The 23,650-nt window shown below is 30.8% G+C and overlaps 1 protein-coding gene across 1 annotated transcript; it reads left to right on the forward strand.

Annotated features, from left to right (window-relative positions):
• The first annotated feature begins 5,364 nt into the window (after nucleotides 1-5,364).
• On the forward strand, nucleotides 5,365-22,874 carry BORCS6 (BLOC-1 related complex subunit 6). The gene is made up of 5 exons (XM_067271253.1): nucleotides 5,365-6,074; nucleotides 17,708-17,883; nucleotides 17,962-18,045; nucleotides 18,145-18,221; nucleotides 22,747-22,874. The coding sequence occupies exons 1-5, from the start codon at nucleotides 5,489-5,491 to the stop codon at nucleotides 22,802-22,804; spliced, it is 981 nt and encodes a 326-aa protein (XP_067127354.1). The 5' UTR covers nucleotides 5,365-5,488; the 3' UTR covers nucleotides 22,805-22,874.
• Nucleotides 22,875-23,650: the final 776 nt, after the last annotated feature.

Genomic DNA, 23,650 nt, shown 5'->3' on the forward strand with positions numbered 1-23,650 from the left:
ACTAAAGCTTAAAATTTTTCAACTTTTAATTTGAGTTTCTGCAGCAAGTAATTTAATATTTTCTTTTAGATTAATAAAACATTATGACAGCGAATCTTAAGAATTCTTTGATATTGAACTAAATTTTATAAACAGAAAACTATATCAAATTTTATTAGTAACGTGACGTCATTGGCCGACGACAACAATTGTGCAATAATGTGCTTTTTAGGTTATTGTTAACGAATCAACAATTTAAATTCCATTGTTCTTTGTTTGAATGAAGACGCCAATGTCGTATTCCCCGTATTTTGGAAGAAATAACGTAAGAAAGAGCCGCGAAATTGCAGAACGATGCAGGGAAGAGGAAACGGCGGTGTTTTAGTATAATAAACAGAACATTCAAACAAAGAACAATGGACTTTTAATTGTTTATTCGTTTGTGTGTGATATGTGTATAGGAATATATATATTAAGTAAATGTAAATATTTAAATATAAAGTATTACTATATAATTGTTGATTAAATTAGAATTAGAAATAAAAATTGGAATTAATTAGAGTTAAATATCAATATTATATATATATGATTATATATTATATGAGGGTCATTTAAATGAAATTCGACCAATGGATATATCAAAGCGTGGAATGTGTCTATTTGAAATGTAGGTGGAAACACTGTAGGCTCACGCTGCAGTGTCATGTGACGCTGCTGTCACGTGAACTTACAAACAAGCTGCGTTCGTTTAACAGGTCAGACAGTTACTCCGCCCAATTTTCAAGCATGGATGCGTCAACAATGTGGAACCACCATAAATGCTGCTCGGTACGTGGAAACTTTAAATACTGTGCGAACTTTCATCAAGTCCAAGCCGCCTTGTCTGCTTTCGCAAGGGTCGTCGTCCTTCGTCACAACGTCCGTCCTCACACCGCGCGCACCGTACAGGAATCCTTTGTGAAATTGAAGTAGGAAACACTCCAGTATCCTGCATACTTGTCTCTGTGATTTCCATGTTTTTGAGGAGCTTAAGAAGCACCTGAAAGGACACATAAGTTTCAATCGGACGCTGAGGTGGAAGACACAGTTTGGGAATGATGCAGACATCAACCCACTGAGTTCTGTCAGCAAGAAATCCAACGACTGGAGTCACAGTGCGACAAGTGCCTTACTCATCAGAGGGATTGCTTTTAACTTACTTTACTGCAATTACATGAGCAGCAATTTCTGGACATCCATTTACTCATACAGGAAGTACAGGAGTGTATAAACAGCGACGTAGACTACCTGAGGAGTTTCACAGTATAGGAAGAGATAGAATGGAGTGTATAGTTCAAGAGCTGTTACAAATAATTGGTTGGGTTTCATTTGAATGACCCTCGTATATACAATTAAATTATTTCACATTTAATTAATATAATATACATATTCTATTTATTAATATTTAGTTCCGTGTGCTACAAAATAATGATAATTTTCTAATATACATTTTCAATTATGTGTTTTAATATACAATATATTTTGAATTATTTTATTCGTTGCTATTTTTATTTCGAATAGACAAATCTGGGTTGAAATATTTGACTTAAAAATTGGGTGTTTTGTCATCGATTTTAGGTTACCGAATTAATGGAATAGCAACGAATGTCCAGTTTTATTCCCCGATTGTTATTCTGTCGAGCAATCGGGGTTAGTTTCTGGAGAACAAAAAACTACCACAAAATGGGTGTCGCCTTGACGTGGCTTTGTGGCTTAACGTGTGAAAATGTTATCGAAGTTCTCAAGATAATGCTTTCCACGGACTAAGTACACCCGACAGAAATTTCACAAGTATTTTCATGCAGGTTTTGTGATGCGATGTTTTGTCACTTTCTTAAAAATCACACAGCATTAAATGTGTTGACTCTATCGCTTTATATAGGTAAAAATAGACACAAGCTAAAATTAATATAAAATATACTGCACTAATAGGAGAAGAAAACAGTAATATATCGATATGTCCTATAAAAAGTTTGACGTTCGGATGGAATTCTTAATGTATTATTAATGTATTACACGAAGTTCAGGAGGTTGTGATGCTATTTCGTATTCTGTTTCACTTACAATTACATGTAGAAATACGTAATAGTAAAAAAAAAAAAAAAAAACGTTTAAATGTTGAAAGTAATAGCATTTTAACAATAAGCTCGCTTTTTCTGACAAAATCGGATAATAAGTGTTTAGTTTAGACCAGTTCAGACTCAAGTCCGAAATTATAGACTTTAAATATTTTAAATATGGTGCAAAAGTAGGCGTTCATTTGTATAATACGGATATTTGGTGTTCCTCGTTATTATTATTTTTTTAATTATTTGTTTGGTGTTTTTATTTCTGATTTAATTTGTGCATAAAATAAATGTTTTGTTTCACTTGTGTTCTCCGTAATAACAACTATATACCTCTGCATTTATATGAAAAATTCAATAATTTGGGATAAACATTTCCGAAAAGTTTATATAATTTAATATTATATCTTAGTTTTATCGTGAAGAAAGTGAAATATGCAACATCAGTTCATGAAGTACAAGAAAAATGTAAAGGGTTATGTTTGCAAACAATATATAAAAATGTACTTGGCTTTAAAGTATACTTAAATATAAACAATAGAAGAATATAACAATAACTCTGGTGGTATATTTTTCGGGCGAAAAAGACTAAATTCAATTGTTTTTTGTTTTTGTTTTTTGGTTGAGTTTAAATATTTTTAAATTAAGTATTTCCCGAAAATTTCTTGAATCTTCTGGTGTGTAAATGTTTAAAATATCATAAACAAAAATTGAAAAAAAAAAGGATGAAATTGTTACAACTTGAAGGCCACACTCAACAACGGTACATGCTGGTAGCTTTGTACCTCAAGATTACTTGTCAATTTTATTATGTCTTCTCTTCATTATATTACAGTAAGATAATCAGTGTGTATTACACCAATAACAATTATAAATATGTACAAAGTATCCAGAATTGAATGTGCCGATTGAATTATGAAACTATATGGAATGACCAGATTGTTACCAAAGTTAGTAGATTTCTTATTGAATGGATTCCTATAAACTTTTACTTTCAAAGTTTACCCACGAGGAAAATATGTTGCCGAGCACGATGATAGTGTTTGAAAAGTTCAGACGAATAGTTTTTTTAAGTCATTGAAGCAGAAGTGCGATTCGTTATAATTCTTAATCCATTCTTATTCCAATCTGGACCAAGGATAGGTATGCGAAAGGCGCACTATTAGTGTTCACAGGGTTCTTAAATAAAAAGTTTAAATAACGTGGAAAATAAATTTCTTTTTAATTTAAATAGTGTTAAATTTATTCGTCCTACACGTAATATTTATTAATAGAAGAAGTTAGTTTGTGATTTAGAATACAAATAATGAATAAACTAAAATAATAATAGTATAGGAAAACGTTTTTAAAACATTCGAAATCTGATACATGTGACAAATATTGGATTGTTCGGAAAGTAATTTCGTTTTTTCCATAGAAAAATAAACGCAATATTCTTATAATAAATGAATATTATATTAAATTATATATTGACTATTTTGGCCAAATACCTGTTGTCATTGTTTCGGGTAGTAACATGATTTTATAAAAATTTTGATCGTTGTTTACAAAAAACTGATTTAAGTGATTTTTGACATTTCTATTTCAAGTAAATGTCTTACAGTTAAAAAAAATTGTATAGACTGGAACAAGTAATAATTTAAGTGTGCCCGATCTGGCGAATATGGTTGGTGTGATAACACATTCCATCTAAGCTATAACAGTTTCTGACGCGTTACCAAACTTGTGTGAAATTTGCCATTATCATGAAATATTTTTTTTTAACTCTTTCCTCCCCGTGGGTACTAAGAGGGCCTCTATTAGAAGGCCTATTATGGGTTCGGTCAGGCCCACAATGGGGTGACCGGATGGTGAGGGATGGGGCCCGACATATCCGAACGGACCACCCCCCGAAAAATTACTGGCGATTATTCGACCGTTCGGATTCGATTCCGGGTCCCCCAGAGCGGTAGGCTGCCACCTTGACCGCTCGGCCATCCGGCCTGGCATTATCATGGTAAAACACTACATTTTGTTTGTTGATCAATTCTGGCTTTTTCTGTTTGATGATATTACTCAATTTGTTTAATCGATGGCAGTACACTTTCGAATCAATTGTTAAATTGTCTGGTAAAAGCTCAAAAAAAAAAAAAAAAAAAAAATTTCTTTCAAATCCCACCATAGCATCTCTCGTTAATAACGTGTGGAACCCATATATCGAGCTTCGAAACGAAACCAATTCGTTTTAATTAATAATAAACGGTTCAATTTAACAGATTTAATCGCTTAGTGATTTCACGTGTTATACGGCAATTGCTTCAATCAGTACCTTTATTTCGTTTTCATTGGCTTCAAATGGCCATCCAGAATGTGGTGTATCTTCGATATTAAAATTGCCAGAACGCAATTTTGTAAACCAGTTTTGGCACTGTCTTTCTCTCAACACATCTTCTTCAAACATGTACCACAAGTTTTTTCTTGTTTGAACAGCATTTTGATTTTTTAGTTATAAAAAAGCAAAAAATGCTGAAAATGATGCTTTCGATTTTCCATATTTGATGGGTCACCGAAAAAAAAAAACGATTGTACAGAATAAAACAAAATTTTTTACAAATAAGCCTTAAAATGTCAGCTGTCGAAGTATATAATGAAAATGTGGTTTAAAATAAAATTGGCTGGTAAAAATACATCTAATTCCTCTAGTAATAAAAAAACGAAATTACTTTCCGAACAACCCAATACATTCAAGATCATAACTTATTGCGGAGCGGAAGGGGCGTCCATAAATGACGTCCATACTGGGGGAAGGAGTTGAGCTTCAGTGGACATCGTTTTATTTTATGAAGTGTTTATACAATTTATGCAATAGAGAGATTGCGGCTGAAGTTTCCATCTCTAACGTTTCGTTATCCGAACGGACCAACCCCCGAAAAATTCCTCGGGAGCAGCCGAGTGGTAAGGAACAAGACCCGACAATCGAGACGAGACAACCCGAAAAATTCCTAGGGTTTTTCGATCCGTCCGGATCCCAGCTCCTCCAGAGCGATAGGCTGCCATCCAGTCGTCCGAAGCGGCAGTTAGTCATACTTTTTTTTAAATTCTTAAATTTATTATATTAATTTAAAATTATTGTTATCTTATCTAATAAAATTTTTTTAAAGGTTTAGAATAGATTTTAAAAGAAAATAATTTTATTTTTATTTTTAAATACTTAATAAAATAATATAAAGTAATATTTTAAAAAATAAATCAAATTGAATATATTTTATACCGGTAATTTTCGATTTTAATTTATTAAAACGGACGAACTTCCGACTAAAGATGTCGCTGTTCCGAAGTGACGACTTATATCGGTGTATCTTTTTCTGTAAACAAACAGAAATGCAGTCTTTGAACGATCATCTAAATGCTGTCGTAAGTAATCCATGAATTCAGAAGAAATCGTTTGCATGTCGTTGGACAACGCGTCCAACTTTAACACTAAAATTAGTTTGGAAAAGAACGATAGCGAAAATGTGGAGAGGCCAGCTGATGGAAGATACCAAGATCAGGAATACAACGATGATATCTCGGTTGATATCATGGCAGGCTCTTACGGCGAGATATCATTGGATAGAGATGCTGGAGATAGTGAAGAAGTTAAGAAGAGATCCAAAAGTGAAAGGAAAAGCGACGACGAAGGTAATCCTACAGTTGAAACAAGAGATAAAAGGCCCACAAGTCTAGTTCTAGAAAAGGGAATAGAAAAGACATTTTCTGTAAGTGAGGGCGAAGAACCATGGAAGAGATTACAGAATAAATGCCAGCAGACTTCAGACAGTCAGACTACGAGTCTGGAAGGTTCTCCTTCGCTCAGTTCGGAATTCTCTTGCACGGGAGGTGGAAGCGATACCAGCGGGCTTTCGGAACTTCAGGGAATGGTTACCGTAGACGGCGATATGGTTTCTTTTGTGGCCGAAGATCTCCAAGAGAAGATTAAGATGAGCAGTCCCGTCTCCAGGTCTTGGGCCGGTGGGTGATTGTTTTCTTTCTTTTTTATACTTTTGATTGTCTTTATCATTTACAGAAAGTATATAGAATTTCAGAATTATTGTATATTCTTAAGACACAAAAAGGATATGTTATATGAATCATTGATTGATAAACTTCAAAAATGTTTGCATGTTTTATCATTGCAGTGACATCTTATGTAACTCCTATTTAGTAAAATTGATTTCAGCAAATAAGAAGAATTTAACTTTTATATTATATTACGTAAGATGATCACGAGTAATAAATTTACATTACATATATGCATTTATTTTATAAATATTGTTTCGATGAATAACAATTGTAATGTTTATAATTTAAAGTAAAAAGGTTAAAAGGAATTATTTTATTGTTTTCTAGTTCTTTTTATTTATTGTAAATTATACTGTTTCTTAAGTCATTTTTAAATATCTAAATGCAAGTCAAAAGCTTGAATTATTTCTTGATATACCATTTTTAAAGCTAAATTAATATGTTGTAATATAAAAATGAATATTTTAACGACTGTTAAGTATTACAATTGTTATAAATCATTTTCAGTATATGGGAGAAGTAAAATGACAAAGTTTTATGAAATATAAAATTCTTCTTCATAATGATAACAGTGGATTAGTTGGTAAGTGTTAATTAACCCTTTGGTGGGCATGCCTTTATAGAGTCTCATGAGAAGGCACATTGTAGCTATTACACTGTATATGTAATATTACTTTAAAACCTCCACCATTTAATTTTGTATTTGAAAATATGAATAAAATAAAAGATGAAATAATTTTAGAACTTTTTATTGGACAGATGTGGTTATAAATTATCTAGATAATTAAAATAGGTCATTCCACCTACATCTGTTGCTCACCTCAAATTGCACATATATAGTGATTGTATGAATGTGTTTCTTGCAGATGCTTTTATCAAATTCTTGATAGATCAATTTTGTACTACTATTCTTGTCTTCTACAAAAAAGTCGTCAGTCTAATCAGCTGATAGTTTGGGGTCACTGTTTTGACTATCTTCTATAATCTCCCACTTTTGTGATTCAGTTTTAGTGTCATAATCGGGCCTTTTACTTTCCAGATCTGTTATATATAACAGAGGGTAAATATGGAAATCAGTCAAAAAATGACCTGCAAGATTTTTACATTTTTGGGGTCAGGACCTTGACGTGTAGAGAAATGCAAAAAAATTTGGGGGTTTTTTCCTGTATGTATGTGTGTGGCACAATTTTGTTTATTCTCTTTGAAACTTAATAACGCCTGTTCTTTCTGTCAAAAATTTCTGAAATTTTGCAGGGAGGTTTGTGTATTAGGAGATTGGTGCTATTAAATTTTGGTGGTGAAAGGTCGACTGCATGGAGAGATAAAGGGGAGGGATTGTATATCGTATCTCAAATAGTGTGGGACTTAGTGATGATTTTCCTCATTATTACTATTTACAATATTTTATAAAACCTATCCCTACTCTCAAAATTAAGCTTTTTGCCATTTTATAATAATTAAAAACAGGAAAAGATTTTTATTAAAATATCATAATAGATGGCACCACACACACAGTTATAAATGTTGCCAGGAAAGTTAAACAACTAATTGCTGGATTTTTCCTATCAATTCCCTCAAAATTTGTTCTAAAGCACCATCAAACTCCTCCTGGGTCAAAGCTGTATAAAAGCTAAAAACATGAAAATCTAGGCATCCCAAAGCTGTTTAGTATACAGATGTACCCTAATTTATAACCATTTCACAATAAAACAAACCACAGATACAACCATCATATATTTTTACTCTGATCTGCTGTAGCTATCCCTACCGATATGACGCTTTGTCCATTCCAAGTGTGCCATCTGTCTAGTTTTTGTGTCATGTCCGGGTGTCTGGGCAAGGACCAAAAATGTCTGGGTTCTAAGAAAATTTGGAAATTTGTCAATCATTATTTTTAATGATATAGCTGATTTTATAACTGATGAACAGAAATTCTTATAATTTAATTAGCAAGTCATTTATAATAACATTCCAGAGTAAGAATCCAAATAACAAGCTTTGAGGACAGCCTTTATTTAGAAGCAGATTTTTTTTTTAACAAAGCCCAATTTAAGCCCAGCTGTTCTGTCTTTTAAGAAATCCTTAAGCAAGTAGAAAATATTTTATGATACTTTAGTATCTGTAATAAGTTTTAAAATTGAGGGTTACCACATATTGTTAGATGTGCCATTCATATCTAGAGATATTAACAGAGACATTAATCTCTTCTTTCTTTGCTGTAAAGTATCACATGATTTAACAAAGGCATCCTCTGTGGAATGCTGGGGCATGAAACTATAGTGGTCAAGTTTCCATGAGGTGAAACTTTCTTTAAATAAAAAGAAAATGCACAAGAAATGGCAACTCATGATACAACTACTATTTGCTTGAATGCATTATGTACAGTACATAACCTGGGGTATTCCTGTATTTTCAAACTAATATAACTCTAAGAATTTATTGAAACCTGTGATATTGTTAAATAAAGATATTTATGCAATGGATATGCAAAAAGTAAGCTACTATTTCAAATACATAATTAAAATACATAATATTGAAATTGAACCAAAATACTTAAGTTTGGTTCATTTTCCTTGAGGTCTAGTGTGCTTGCTAGCAGACAGTATAATAAAATTGACTTTATAGCATCTGCATATCCTGCATATAAATCTTATAGGTTTTGTGCATAGTTTAGATAATTTACCAAAATGGATAACAAAATAGACATTATTAAATCTGTTTTGTTATTTGTTTTAGTTAATTATCCTTAAGGAATAGTGTGTAAACATATAGTATAATAAAACAGTTATTAATTAATATGTATTTTTTTTTTTTTTTTATCCATTTTTCCTTTAAGACTAGTATTTAAAAACATATTACAGTAGAGAGTCATTAATCCGAACCCTGGTAATCCGAATCACTGGTTATCCGAATGATTTTCAGTCGGACTGTGTCGTGCTGAATCGAACGTTTTCGATACTAGATTTACTTCTAAAGGAAAATTTTCGTGTTTTTATATTCTTCAATATATTTATTTTGTTTGTACAAAATAAAGAAATAATTTTTAACGATACAATAGCCTCAATTATTATTATAAAAATTTTCGTTAGACTTAAAATCGATGAAAATTCAACACGAAGCAACACGCAATGGAGAAAAATTTGAACATCGGACAGGTTAATATATTTTTTCGTACGTAATTGGTTATCCGAACAAATCACTAATCCTAACAACCCCAGTCCCCAATTGATTCGGATTAACGACTCTCTACTGTATAACAAAACAGTTTCATTAGTGTTTGTTTTGTTATCCATCTTGGCACTTCTCCATACAGGTCTAGCATGTAATTAGATGGGATAACAAAATAAATTTATTTCCATCTACTTTGTTATTATCCAATTCAGTAATTTTTATTTTTTTCAAAATGCACCTCAAAAAATTCTATGCCCTTTTCTTCATTAAATCCCCAAAACAAAACCTTTTTCCCAGTGTCTCTACTGGAGCAAAAAGTTTAAAAACCATTTCTATAACCACAGCTAGTCAATAAAAGTGGCATTTTGTATGCATCATCAGTCTTCACATTGCATGGTATCTGTGACAGTTGCAATCTTGTCATTTCACTTGTGGATAACAAAACAAAATGCCAGGACCTCTTGTGCAATCATCAGAAAGTGTTTTTAAAAACAAAAACATTTGTAACTATTGATAATTATAGTCCATGTTACATAATTTTCCTCTAGATTTTATGTATTACTGATGTAATAAAACATTTGTAAGAGTTAAGGAGACAGAAGATAGAAGATCAAATTTGAATCATGTTAATTATTGAATTCCTGCAGTCTAGGAAAAAAATCACATTATTAATGGTTACTTACTGCTGTATCATTGAAGGAATAGAACAGTGATTTTTAGTCTGGCTTTCACAATACTCACTTGTCAGATTGTTGTAGGACTCTTTGATATCCAATACATTAAATAATGCATTCCAGTGTTCCATCTGTTTACTATTATATAGTAAAACTTTGCTTTTTATACTTACCACATAAGTTGACCCCCTAATTTTGGAAAGGTTTTCCAAAGCTTAACAAGTCAACTTATACTGGCATATACAGTAATTTTTACATAGAAAGAATTATAAGATAATTTAATTATTTAATATGTAATATACTTTCAATAAATATTATTAAATAAAATTACATTCAATATTTTTAGAATCTTTTCTTTCTGAAAACTATTTTCATATTTTTTTTTTTTTTGTTTAACCATTTGTATTTTACATCTATCAAGTTTGATCTTCAAATTCTTTGTTTTAAATTTGATTTAAATACACTAGATTAGCATTGCTTAGAATTTTTATATTAATTTATTTAAAACTTAGCTGTTTTGATTTATTATATTACCATAAATCTGAAAATTTAAACTAACAACTTGTCTCAATATTATGAAAGATTTAATTTTACTACATTGAAGCAGAATAGATACAATTAATTAATTAATTTATTTCTTTTCTGTGGACAGTAAGAAGTCTTTTATTTTTTCCATATCCATTATGGGTTTGTTTAGGACATGAAAGGAAATATTCAAGTGATGAGAGATGGAATCAGACATGTCAAATCACTTGTGAAAATTTCTAAGGATCTCACTTAGGCTCTAACCTGTAAGAGGCAGGCTGGTGCCTTTACTATTACAGTAAGACCCTGAGTTACACAAGTAATGCAGACCGTAGACCTTTACATAACTCGAATTTTATGTAAGTCAAATTTGTAAATTGTTTAAATGTAACCACGTAATTAGTAACTCAATACTGTATTTATTATTATGTGTACTGTACACATTTATTATTTTTTATTTTTTTGTATAAAAGAATTGTTTATGAGAGTGCCCAGTACACTTGTGTATGTGCTTACAATTAGACTGAAAAGTAAAGGATTAGCAGAGCAATAAAGTAATAAATCAATGCAGTGCAAAAGAGAGAGCAAATGAATGAATGTTTGAATCAATCTATTTTATTGATGTTAGTACAAAAATTTTGAGCAATATTTGTTAAATATTTCATACACTTATGCTATTTATAATGATTATAATTTAGCAGAATAAACCAAATTATTTAAGGTTTTCAAATTTATTGTTACAAATTTAATTACAATGTCCTCTCACTTATCCAAACTCTGTTTAATCATAATCAATTTTGTTCATTTTTCTTAAATGTTCCAGCCAAAACAATAAGAAATTACAGATTATTATTTTAAAATATTATGAATTTGTATAATATCACATTTTAATATAAGACAAGGTAAATTATTGGAATAGAACTTGGTCAATTAATTTTGTAGATATTATGTAATGTGGACTAAAGATGGGTGGTTATGCTGTCACCCCTTTTATTGAATTTAATAATTAGCTTATATTATATTAAATAATTTAGACTGTTCCAAAAAAAAAAAAAATATTGATATATAGTAACATAAACAATCTAATGTATTTGAATTGTCAAATGTATTGCCAGATTACCAATTGAGTTATAATAAAGATAATAACAAATTTGAAATAAATCAATTTGGCTAGAGATGGTGACTTAATTGCCTACTCTAGTCAAATTGATTTCTTTTTAATTTATTATTAACCTTGTTTTAGCCTGTAGATAATCTGGCAGTTCATTTGGCAAGAAAAAATTGATCTGAAGAGGGATTCAAACCTGTAACTTCTGCGTAGTATGCAGATGTGGGTTTGAGCCCCATTATGGATCAATTTTTTTCCAGAATAGTTTTAAATTTTAATATAAATAACAGGTACAATCAAAAAGAAACTGGATTTGGTCTATAAAGATTTTAATACTTAATTTATATCTGGCCACCATTCCCTTTAAAGTAATCCTCCCTTGCAAGTATATAGTGATCCCACTGCTTCTACCAAGTTTCAAATGCTTGTTAGAAGATATTGTTTTGAAAATTCTCAAGTACTTGTTGCAATTCAGACTGGAATTCCTTGATCATATCAAAATGCCACCTATTGAGCTTCAAATTCATTTTGGAGGACAGAAAAAAAAAAAACAGTATGTTGTATGCAAAAATGCTTGTTTTGAAGGCTGTATGCACAGAAACATTATGATAATAAAGGAGTCAAACCAAGTTCAGTTGTACTACAGTTTTGTCTTTTGCAGTCTTACTTTTTACACACAAGAATGCATTTATTTTTTCAATTTACATATAAAAAAGTGCATAAATTTAAAAATATGATTTTAACTGATTAAAATTTTAAAAAAACCTTACAATATTTTAATACATTAGTAGCAGCAGAAGGTGAAAATTTTCATATATCTAATATAAAGATTAGAAAATAATAATTGTTAGAGTGAAATTTTAATAAAATCATGAGTAAATTAAATATTTGATCAGTTTTTTTGATTTACTTTAAGTAAATTTAAATCTAATTTAACTAATGAACTCATTAATGATTGGTAAAATTTACATTAAAGATAGCCACATACACTCCTCAAAAGTGAAACTGCAACACCATGAAGAAATGCACGTAGCCAAATGCAAATTGCAGAACCAGTAGAGGTGAGAAAGATATGCAAATGATTAAAAGAACAAACAGACAACTATTTATTCATGCAACAAATATGGCTCCCAAAGGCAGCTATACAGGCCATTATAAGGCAAGGTATACTATCAATGAGGCAATTAATGGTTGTGTGAGGTAGCCCTTTCCAAACTGCATCCACTGCAGTGCACATGTTATCTATAGTATATGGTGGTGGTCCCTGTTACACCTCACATCGGACAAGATCTCAAAAGTGTTCAATGGGAGAGAGATCCAACAAGGCTGCCGGCCAGGGAAGGCTGTGAATTTTATTCAGGCTGGGGAGAGTTTACCTTGCAATATGCGGTTGGGCATTGTCTTGCTAGAATACCTAATACTATATGTTGGATGCAATCTGCATCAGTGGTTGAACCACAAGCTCCACAATTTGTATGACATACTGATCCTTTGTCAGAGTACCAGAAATGTGTACCAGGGCTATCCAATAATTGAACCTGATGCCCCCAAACCATGATGCATAGTGTGGAGTTGGTGTGACATTTGGAATAAAGGGCTGGCACATCCATCCATGGCCATATTTCTCCACAGAGAGAAGTAGAATTTATCCGTAAAAATACTCAATGCCATTCAGGCAATGACACCACACCAGGTGTGCAGCTCTGTGTCGAACAGTTAATGGCATCCTGGTTGCTAGTTGCCAAGTGTGCAGCTTGACTTCATGTAACTTGTTGCAAATGGTTTGGATGGATACAGATGCATCCATTGATGACGGTAGGTGGCTTTGGATGTCACATGCCATGGTGAATAGGCCCCGATGGGCCAAATTTGTCAGTCTATGTGCTCTGTTGTGTGCTGGTGCAATCCACTCCCTCTTTGGCATGTTTTCAGATGTTCCTGCATTCATCATGTCACACATTGCTGGATGGTACTCATGTCATGCCCAAAATGTGTGGCAAGTGCACACGAACCATTGGTTGTGCAGCTCAAGGATATGGTCTCATTTCCCGTCTGCTAAATGGTAATATTCTGTTCACTGTCGTCTCTGAGGCATTTTCAATGCTTCTTTAAAAGTTCAGTTGCCATGAACAGTCACTGATAACATTTATGGCCCAAGCCAGCTTCTGGTCTTTATAGCCTGAAACTGGGTACCACATGACTCAATGCATATGCAAAGTTAATCATTTGCATATCTCTGTCACCTGTACTAAATGCTCCAATTTGCATAGCTACATGAATTTCTTTGTGGTGTTTCAATTTCATTTCTCAGGGGTGTAATTTAAAATCTAGGAGAAATGATGCACTGCAGTAGCATTTGATGCCACAGTTCTCATTTAACTTGCAAGTAACTATATTTTTTGAGAAACTAATTTCCATTATATAACATTAAGGACTACTGTTGTGCTTATGTCTAGTGTCAAGCTGTTTAATTTTTTTTATCTTAGTGATTATTGTGAATTTAATATTTACAGTTTTTTTTTTCTTGTATAATTCAGTTAACCTCTCAAATTGTTATTTGTTTTTCTTAAAAATTTATTCATTGGTTTTTTCAAACATTTTAGTTGTACAAAGAACAGGAATAGATCATTTTACTGTTTAAGATCTTACATTTGTTGGATTAATTTTTTGAAAAGTAGATAACAAAATTGAACTCTTCAATCTTTGTTACTTGTGCAATTTCTGTGTCATGCAATGATAGAAATTGTATGACTTGTTGAAGTGAACAGGCTTAAGATAAATTTTAAATATGATATAGCTGCATATTTATCTTGTATTGCTATGCCAATAGGACATGTATTATTTTGTTCAGTCTTTTAGAGAATAGTCCTCTACAATTTGATATAATTTAAATTAAATTTTAAATAAAATTAATTTTATTTTAATACAATTTCAAAAGTTTAATATAAAATTACAGTGGAACCTCGCTTAACGAGTACCTCGCACAACGAGTATTTTGCATAACGAGTGAAACAAATTGTAAAAATTTGCTTCACTTAACAAGCGATATTTCGCATAACGAGTGACAAGGAGACAGGAAGTCCCCGAATTGTGCGCATGCTCCATCAGTTTGTGTTTAGCACTTGTTCCCTAGCATCATAGTGTGGCTTGTGATCACATATTTTTCCAAACTTGTGTTCACACATACTACTTATAAATATCAACAACATAAACATATTAGCTGTAATTTTTTTTTTTTTTTTTTTTTTTTGCAAATTGAATTCTCATTCCAGGATGGTTCATTCCGCGCTAGATGAAAACATGATGATGATTCACACTCCTTAACAGTGTGCATTGAACAATTTTTTTTAATAAACGTTATACGTAAAACATTTAAGCATTTTTCAGTATGGAACGCATTATCATATTTTACATTAATTTCTATGGGAAAAATTGTTTTGCTTAACGAGTGTTTCGCATTACGAGTAAGACTCTGAAACGAATTATGCTCGTTAAGTGAGGTTCCAATATATTTTGTACATTTTGTGTCAAGTTTTCATTATAGATGTACAGTACATTACAGTTGAAATTCACTTAAGCTGAATAAAACATTATGACTTGCTTATCAAGGAAATGCTTCAAGTATAACACACTGTCAAGGAAACTGCTCACTAATCAAGAAAGCTCAGTTCAAAGCTCTTTGTTAAAGAAGTTTCTCTTCTCTACTTTTCAAATGTAAATTCATTTCAAACTGGTTTTCTTGGTGCAATAAATCTGTATATATATTAAAAGCAAAATGTTCTGTACCCATCAAAACTGAAACCAACACTCTACAAAGAAGCAGCATGTAAGTAGGTCACAATGAGTCACCTGTGGGGTCTACAATTCGTTCCTCAAAAGGACCACCTGTTAACTCCCTTCGTGGACTCAGCATGAATTCATGGTTTTTACATAAGGATAGGAAACACAAAAAAACTTCACTTTTGACTCACAAGTCAGACTTGAAGTCCAATAGACAGCTATTCATTTGCTCCCATAGCAACTGTTTGATTTTTGATATATAACTTTTGGTTATGTACAGAATACAGATTTAGTTTTAGTTTTTGTATTATTTTTAATCATTTTTATTTTTGATTTTATTTATAATTTTGGTTATGGTATAAAGGCCAAAATTTTTGTTATTATTTTATTATTATTAAATTTAATTGTTATTTTTAATTTTAATTAATTTTTGTTTTAATTTCTTTAGTATTAATTTAGTTTTAGCTTTTATAATTATTTATTTAATTTTGTCTGCATTTTTTGAACCAGTAATTATAATTTTTTTAATTGCAATTTTATTTTTCTTTTGGTACATAACTATAGAAATTGTTTTAGTGTTGTTTCACACAACAGATGAACAAATTTAAACTTATTTCAATTTTTTAGTAATTTCATTCATTTTTGTTTTATAAATTTGCCTTCTTTTTAGAAATTTTAATTTTAAGCAAGTTAACATTAATTGAACTTTCAGGCTGCCTAGTTTTATAAAACTTACAGGCTTTATACCTATCATTAAGAGTTAACAAGAAAAAAATAGAGTTGAGATTCAGATTACTACTAACAGTATTCCACAATGGGAAAAACATAAATAAATAAAATAAGGGAAAGTCCTACAGGTGCTTCTCCACAACACAAATGGAAATGTTTATAACAACAAAAAATGCTATAATGGATATAGCAATGTAAAATAACCAGGGTGGTGGAGAAAAAGAGAAATGAAGGAAAATAACAATTGAACTAAAACAGTATTATCAATACATTAAAAGTAAAAACCACTCATCAATTAGATTAATTAATTAAGTTTCACCCAAATGATAAACACCATTTTGCCTATATTTAACAGAAAAACTCCAATTTTAACAATAAACTATTCAAACTTCTTATCTTTGTTTTTACAGATTCAACTCAAATTCACCATTTCTCCTTACTGAAAGATTCTGTCTTTCTTCCTCATCAAGCTTATTTCTATCTATGAAGTCTTAACATTGCTGATATATAAATTTAATATTAGAGCGTGCTATTAGAATTTTATGTTTTAAATCACAAGAATATTTAAAATACTTTTATTTATTATAGGATACTTCCAAACTATTAAAAGTAAAAGAAATAATTTAAGAAGTAATTTTAAGTAGAAAATTTTAATTTAGATGAATGTTTTCATACAGTCAAATATTTCTTACCAAAAAGCAGACAATGTTAATAAATAAAACATGGCTTATATAAATTAATTAAGATAAATTATCTTTAAATTGTCATTTGTCACAAAATATCATCTATAATTGATCAAATTTTAAATAATTTTGCTAAATTAATTAAATTGTTTAATTTGTTGTGAAACCATGTTGTATTGTCTTAGAAGTGTTGAACACAAGTCATGTTAATAACAATCACTTGGCTTTTTCCACCTTTATTTAGTTGAAAAAAAAGAAAAAAGAAAATCAACTAAATAAAGGTGGAAAAAGCCAAGTGATTGTTATTAACATGACTTGTGTTCAACACTTCTAAATTGTTTAATTTTAAATGAATATTTATAATGAAATTTACTAATTTTTAAAATTAAACTTTCAGGTACTCTCTCTCATGTAATTTTAAATAGACTGAATAGTTTCAGAACCAAAATTGTCATCATATGAAACTTTAATGACAACAAGTATAAATTAAAATTAAAGATTCATCATAAGATTTCAGAAGGAATCTGTGCAGTTTAAATGATTAAAATATATTAAAAAATTAAGAAAAGTGTGTTAAATTTTATATAGAAAATTGTTTTAAGATAGAAAAATTGATATGCAATAAAAACATTTAAAAAAGAAATTTATAAGATTAAAAAATATTAACTTTATATATGCATTTCAATGTGGGTTCAATTCACTGCATATTCCTTTCTACTGCTGTTTAGATGTTAGAATTTCCATGTATCTCCTGAAAAATTAAAAAGGTTTCAGATCTTTTGTTTCTCTGTGTTGCTTTTTAAAACATTATCCTTTTTAATTGACCAATTCCCTGTATATCTTTATAAATTGTTTTTTACTTATTAATTTACTTTATTTATAGCTTTAATATTATGTTTTTTAACTTTTCAGATACACCCTCCTTTCCTGGATCTCGTTCTTCTACGCCTAGTCTCTATCGACAGGCACTCCAGCCACATGTCCCAACTGTAGATGCCGGTGCAATTGTGGATCTGGAAGTGCATGCATGTAAAGTTGCTTCCTGTTTAGATACCATGTTGGAAAATTTAAGCGGAACTTTACAGAGTGTAATTTGTTGATATCTATCCATAGATTTTATGTTATACCTTGGTATAATTTTATATATATAAAATTACCTATTTCAGATTTCTTCATTAACAGTAGATTGTATGGAGACTTATCAAACAGCTGTATTTAAAACATGTAATGGAGTAGATACTAATATCAAGGTAAAGAGATTTAGTTTTTATAAATAAATAACTTACTTAAAATATTATTTAATTTTAAAATTAAAATGTTAATCTTGTATTTATCTTGTTATTCTTCAGTCTATGTATCAACTAATGGCCAAATGTGAAGAAATCAGTGCATCAATGAGACCACTTTATAAAATCTCAGAGGAAATGTATCCTTTTCTTGATAAATTAAAACTATTACATATTTATATGCATATGTATTTTTTATATTAAAATTTTAATGAGACTAATTAACATTTTTATAAAAGCTATTATCAACTTATTCTACAAAATAAACTGCTGATAGCTCAAACTGTCATTATTACTAATGGAGGAAACTATGTTGGTCACAAACATAAGTAATAGAGAAGAGTTGAACAATTGGCCCATAAACAATTATCTATGCTATAAAAATAACACAAGAAAAATTTTATTATATATAAGTAACCAGAAATATGCTGTTATGTGCACATAATAATATAATTCTAATTATAAATATGATTGTCATATTGTGAACATTACATAGAATATAATCAGAAAGATTGTGTACTATGAATTTCAGATTTTTTTCTAATATTTACAAACTTTTATTTACAAAAGAAATGCAACACCATTCATACCAATATATTTTGGTCAAATTCATAATTTTTAATTACAGAACTTACAATATTCATAAAATTAATTTAAAATTTTGTAATTTTATTACTAATTGAATTAAACTGTATAAAGATTGAAAATGCAGATTATTTTTATTAAATTTTAAAGCAACAAATCAAAATTTATCTGAGAAAATGCTTATGTTTGAACAGAATAATTTAGAAAATCTTTTTATTTAAAGAAAGCATATTTTTATTATTCAAGCCAAAGTAGAGTAAAAACTAAATTTAATAACACTGTTTTTAATTTTTGATATTAAATAATTGTACATATACATTCATTGACATAAAGTTTCTCACTCATAATCACTTCTGTGATTATGGCAAACCTCAGCATACATGTATCTCTCAGACAGTATGTGAATAATTATAGTTGTGGTTCAGTTGCCACCAGGTAATGCAACTGATTGTCCTTTAAAAAGTTTTGTAAAAGTTTAGTGTGTCCAGATTTATAGTGTACCTGCTGTTTGTAGGTCTTTATATGCTAGGTTTGCCTGTATTTGCATCAAGCACACCTGCTCTGTCAGGTGTGCATGATGTCTTTGCATCATGCACACCTGACAGAGTGAGAAAGAGACATTATCAGGCTGAGGAAAGCTAATGCTGTTTTGCCAGATTACTCTCCATCTAGACTGTTCTGATCCAGCTGTGATGTGGTTTTGGGGACTGAATGTGTCAGAGTCACAAACATGGTGGGCAGATGGCCTTTAAGGGCTGGATGCCCCCATTCAGACCACCAGGAGAGATGATTGTGAGATAAGTACAAACAGATACAATGATGTTTTTGTCTATCTAGAGCAGTGGTTCTTAACCTTTTTAGTGGTCAGCACCCCCTTGAATCTGAAAATAAGCTTTTGCACCCCCTTAAAAAATGTGTGTATATTTTTTATTTAAGAAAAACATTTATAGCATAAACAAATGTCATGTTTGTTTACAATATATATTACTGTATAACATGAAAAGCAATATTTAAAGTTTAATGGCTAGGTTGTTGTTGTTTATTCATAATAATTCTATTAAAACAAGGCTCTTTTTTTGAAAGAGCTATGCATAAGTCATCAGATGCATTTAAGCGATTTCTGGCTTTTGTTTTGATGTGCAAAAGTGCTGAAAATCCCATTTCACAATGGTAGGTGGTGGCAAATGGTAAAAGTGTCTCTAGTGCTGCTTTTGCCAGTTGTGGATAAGCTTCTAACTGTTTACACCACAACTGTTCTAGCTCTAATAAAAATTGCCGGGACCAATATGGCTTTACAGAAAAATATTTCTATTCGACTATACATACATAGATGAGTCTAGCTGATTTGTCCCTTCACACGCTGTTCGAGGCAATAACAGTTCCACCGGCAAAGTTGACCTTTCTTTGTAGGCTACCATTCGCCACAAAATGTAAAATAGTTAAAAAGTCCTCTAGCGGTGGCACAGCATAATTAAAATTAAAAATTACAATTAATAAAAATTGCCGAGATTAATATGGCTTTACAGAAACTATTTTCTGTATTTTCTGTGAGGCTATTTTACATTTTGCGGTGAATGGTAGCCTACAAAGAAAGGTCGACTTTGCCGGTGGAACTGTTATTGCCTCGTACAGCGTGTGAAGAGACAAATCAGCTAGACTCATCTATGTATGTATAGTCGAATAGAAATATTTTTCTGTAATGTTCTAACTCTAGTTTTTCAAATTCCATTTCCATATGTGCATTAGCTATTTTTTTTTTTTTTTTTCAAATTTTTGAAATTTCTCTCACACCCCTGGAAATGCTCTCTCGCACCCCTGAGGGTGCACACACCCCAGGTTAAGAACCACTGATCTAGAGACAAGAGGAAACCTTGCTAAAGAATCATTTCTCTTCGTGTACTGTTGGCAAGTTACTAGCAGAGGCAAATCTGCATGCATGATGACCACTAAGAATCTTGCTTTTTGTACCTGAACATTATTTGCTTCATTTGCATTGGTGCTGTGATAGAGAAGAATGGACTGGCAGCATATAGTCTTTAGCAATGAATCCCAGTTCTGTTTGGAAACAATAACTGTGTTAGTGTGTGGTGGATCATTGTAAGTACTTCAATGCCACCTGTACTGTTGAGTAGTACAAGTCCCATACTTCTGGCATGGTGGTCTATGGCAGTGATTGCAAACTTTTTTCTGAAGATGGATCAAAACCGAATTCAAAATTTAGTAACTCTAAATCAAAAGTCAAATATTTAATTTGAGTACAGTAGAGCAGTGATTCTCAAAGTGGGGGTTGCGACCCCCAAGGGGGTCGTGAATAATATTTGCAGGGTCGCTGAAAAATTGATGCCAGATCAATTTTTTCAAATATTTTATAAATTTACTATGGATTGATGTTTAGAAATAATAGAAATAAAAAATATATAAAATAATTTTTACTTAAATAATTGCACGTATAAATAATAAAAATAATATAAATATTTAAATACGAGCCTAACCCCCTCCCTCCGGGATGTTTTTCGACACATACTTATTCTTCGGGGGTCTTTTGAAATTTTTAAGTGCAGAAGGGGGGTCGCGGTCCAAAAAGTTTGAGAAACACTGCAGTAGAGCATTATTTATCCGAAAACTGGTCAACCGAAAGCTTTCCAGTTGGACTATGTCGTGCTGAATCAAACGTTTTTGATACTAGATTAACTTCTAAAGTATAATTTTTTTGTTTTTATATTTTTCAATATATTTATTTTGTTTGTACAAAATAAAGAAATAATTTTTAACGATACAATAGCCTCGATTATTATTATAAAAATTTTTGTTAGGCTTAAAATCGACAAAAATTCAACACAAAACAACACGCAACGGAGAAAAATTTCAACATGGGATAGGTTAATATATTTTTTCGTACATAATCGGTTATCCGAACAACCCCAGTCTCCAATTGATTCGGATAAACGATGCTCTACTGTATTTAAAAATAACAAAAAATACAAATTTAACTTTTTAATCTACATGACAAAAATAACAGTAAACTCTACATAATTGTAAAGAAAACAATAACATGTTTATAACAAACATATCTTTTAATGGGAAATTGTTTGTTTGAGGATAATTTTTCTATCTGAAGTTCATTATTAGAAGCCTTTAAGATTTTTCACAACAGATTTAGGACCCTGCTTTCATACTACATATGCAAAGTTTTGAAATCTATCAAATGTTTTTTTTATAATTTATAAAAACTGAATATTTCTAAACATTCAGTTGGGTAACTTGATATTGTCACATAGATCATGAATTTGCCATCCCTAGTCTAGGGAGTCCTCTCATATGACAGTCAGTCATCTCTAATAGTGGTATGAGGGTTATTGATGGCACTGTGGTATGGTATGTTCAGGAAATTCTGCACTTTCCTGCATGCTTCTTATAAATAGGCTATAACCATTATTTTCCAGCAAAGTAATGCTTGGCCACCCATAGTTAGGGTTTCCTGAGAATATCTCTTATCTTGCCATACTTTTTTGGCCTGTCTGGTCTCCAGATTTGTCTCCCATAGAGCATTTGTGAGACCAGATGGATCATCACTTTGCCAGTCTACAAGTGAGGCATCTAGTGTTGCATTTGCAATATCTGTGGGAAAATCTGTCACATGGATAGCATGCAGTGCCTGTATGTATCCAGGCAAGAAGAACTTCTACAAGGTATAAAGATTCTTTTAAATTGTACTGTTTGCTGTGATATCCCACAGTAAATTGTCTGTTTGCTGTGATAACCATCATCATTATATCTGCACTAATAAAGTTTTATTTGATTCTAATGTCACCTTCTTGGTGCATAACTGTTTTGTTAACAAGTGTATATAGTTTATAGAGGTTTTTTTGTGCTTATAATAGATATGGAGAATAAAAAGAGGATCTGGTCATAAAATATAACTAACAAACGTTTATATTTAATGATATGTTTAACCTATATAAATATTTAATTATATTTATATTTTTAAATAATACAATAAGGTTTTTAATTGTAGTAGAAAAACATCTGATTTTTAATAAAAAAGTGTGTAGAATGAACATTTTTCTTAATTATGTGCAGTAAAGAAATCAAACGGTTGCTGGACCTCTTTGAAAATGCAGTAGAACACAAGTCCTGAATGTAAATTATTTGTACATATTAAAATAAAATCTTCTGTATAATTTGAATTAAAATAGTATCCAAAATAAGTTTTGTCATAATTTCTCCATTTTTTCTTGCATTGTAATACACAAACGGATGATGCAGATGCCTACAAGAACATAAATGGATTTCATTTTTTTACATCTTCATAATTCCTTTTGCTTGAAGAGATAATTGCTTAAAGAATGCCATTCCAAAATTACTGGGATTTATCACATACTTTATTGTAGCATCACACCAAGAAAACCAATCATGTTGTTGTTTATTGAAACTTAATCAGAATTGACTAAGTTTCATGAATGGAGAGTAAGGAGGAGTAGGTTCAATGAGAGTAAATAATTTGAGGAGAATGGGAAAAAGAGCAGATTAAGAAAGAGGCAAGCAACAAGAATTACAAAGTATTTTGTCTCAGAATTATCATATTCATATTCTACTGTATTATTGTGCAAAAGTTTGTTTTGAGAAATCTTTTGATGCCACACAACAGTTTAATACTGAACGAATCAGGTAATTCTGGAACAACATACTTCATAATTCTTTTTGCATTTATCTTTTGTATTCTCTTTATGCGATCCTCATTGTCCTTCTCCCAGCTTTTCTACTTCACTCCTATTTTCCTTCTCTTCCTTTCATGAACTGATCAGCACTATTTTAAAATAATATATTGAAACTTACTTGTTAGACTATAAGGTACAATACATAGTATACAATTTATATTTATTGATTTAATGGTACGTACAATAATAATTAATGCTTTATTTTTAATGGTAATTTAGTCTTTCTCACTTCCAATATTATGTGAAGTTGAAGAAGTTGATTGTAA

The sequence above is a fragment of the Centruroides vittatus genome, unplaced genomic scaffold (assembly GCF_030686945.1).
Source record: "Centruroides vittatus isolate TY-2023 unplaced genomic scaffold, ASM3068694v2 contig_393, whole genome shotgun sequence".
Lineage (NCBI taxonomy): Eukaryota > Metazoa > Arthropoda > Arachnida > Scorpiones > Buthidae > Centruroides > Centruroides vittatus.

What these genes read in the sequence shown, in the direction of transcription:
- BORCS6 (XM_067271253.1), top strand. Translation starts at nt 5,489, where the DNA reads ATGAATTCAGAAGAAATCGTTTGCATGTCGTTGGACAACGCGTCCAAC. An exon ending in CGTCTCCAGGTCTTGGGCCG is followed by an intron (nt 6,075 to 17,707) that starts GTGGGTGATTGT and finishes TTAACTTTTCAG; the next exon opens with ATACACCCTCCTTTCCTGGA. An exon ending in GAGTAGATACTAATATCAAG is followed by an intron (nt 18,046 to 18,144) that starts GTAAAGAGATTT and finishes GTTATTCTTCAG; the next exon opens with TCTATGTATCAACTAATGGC.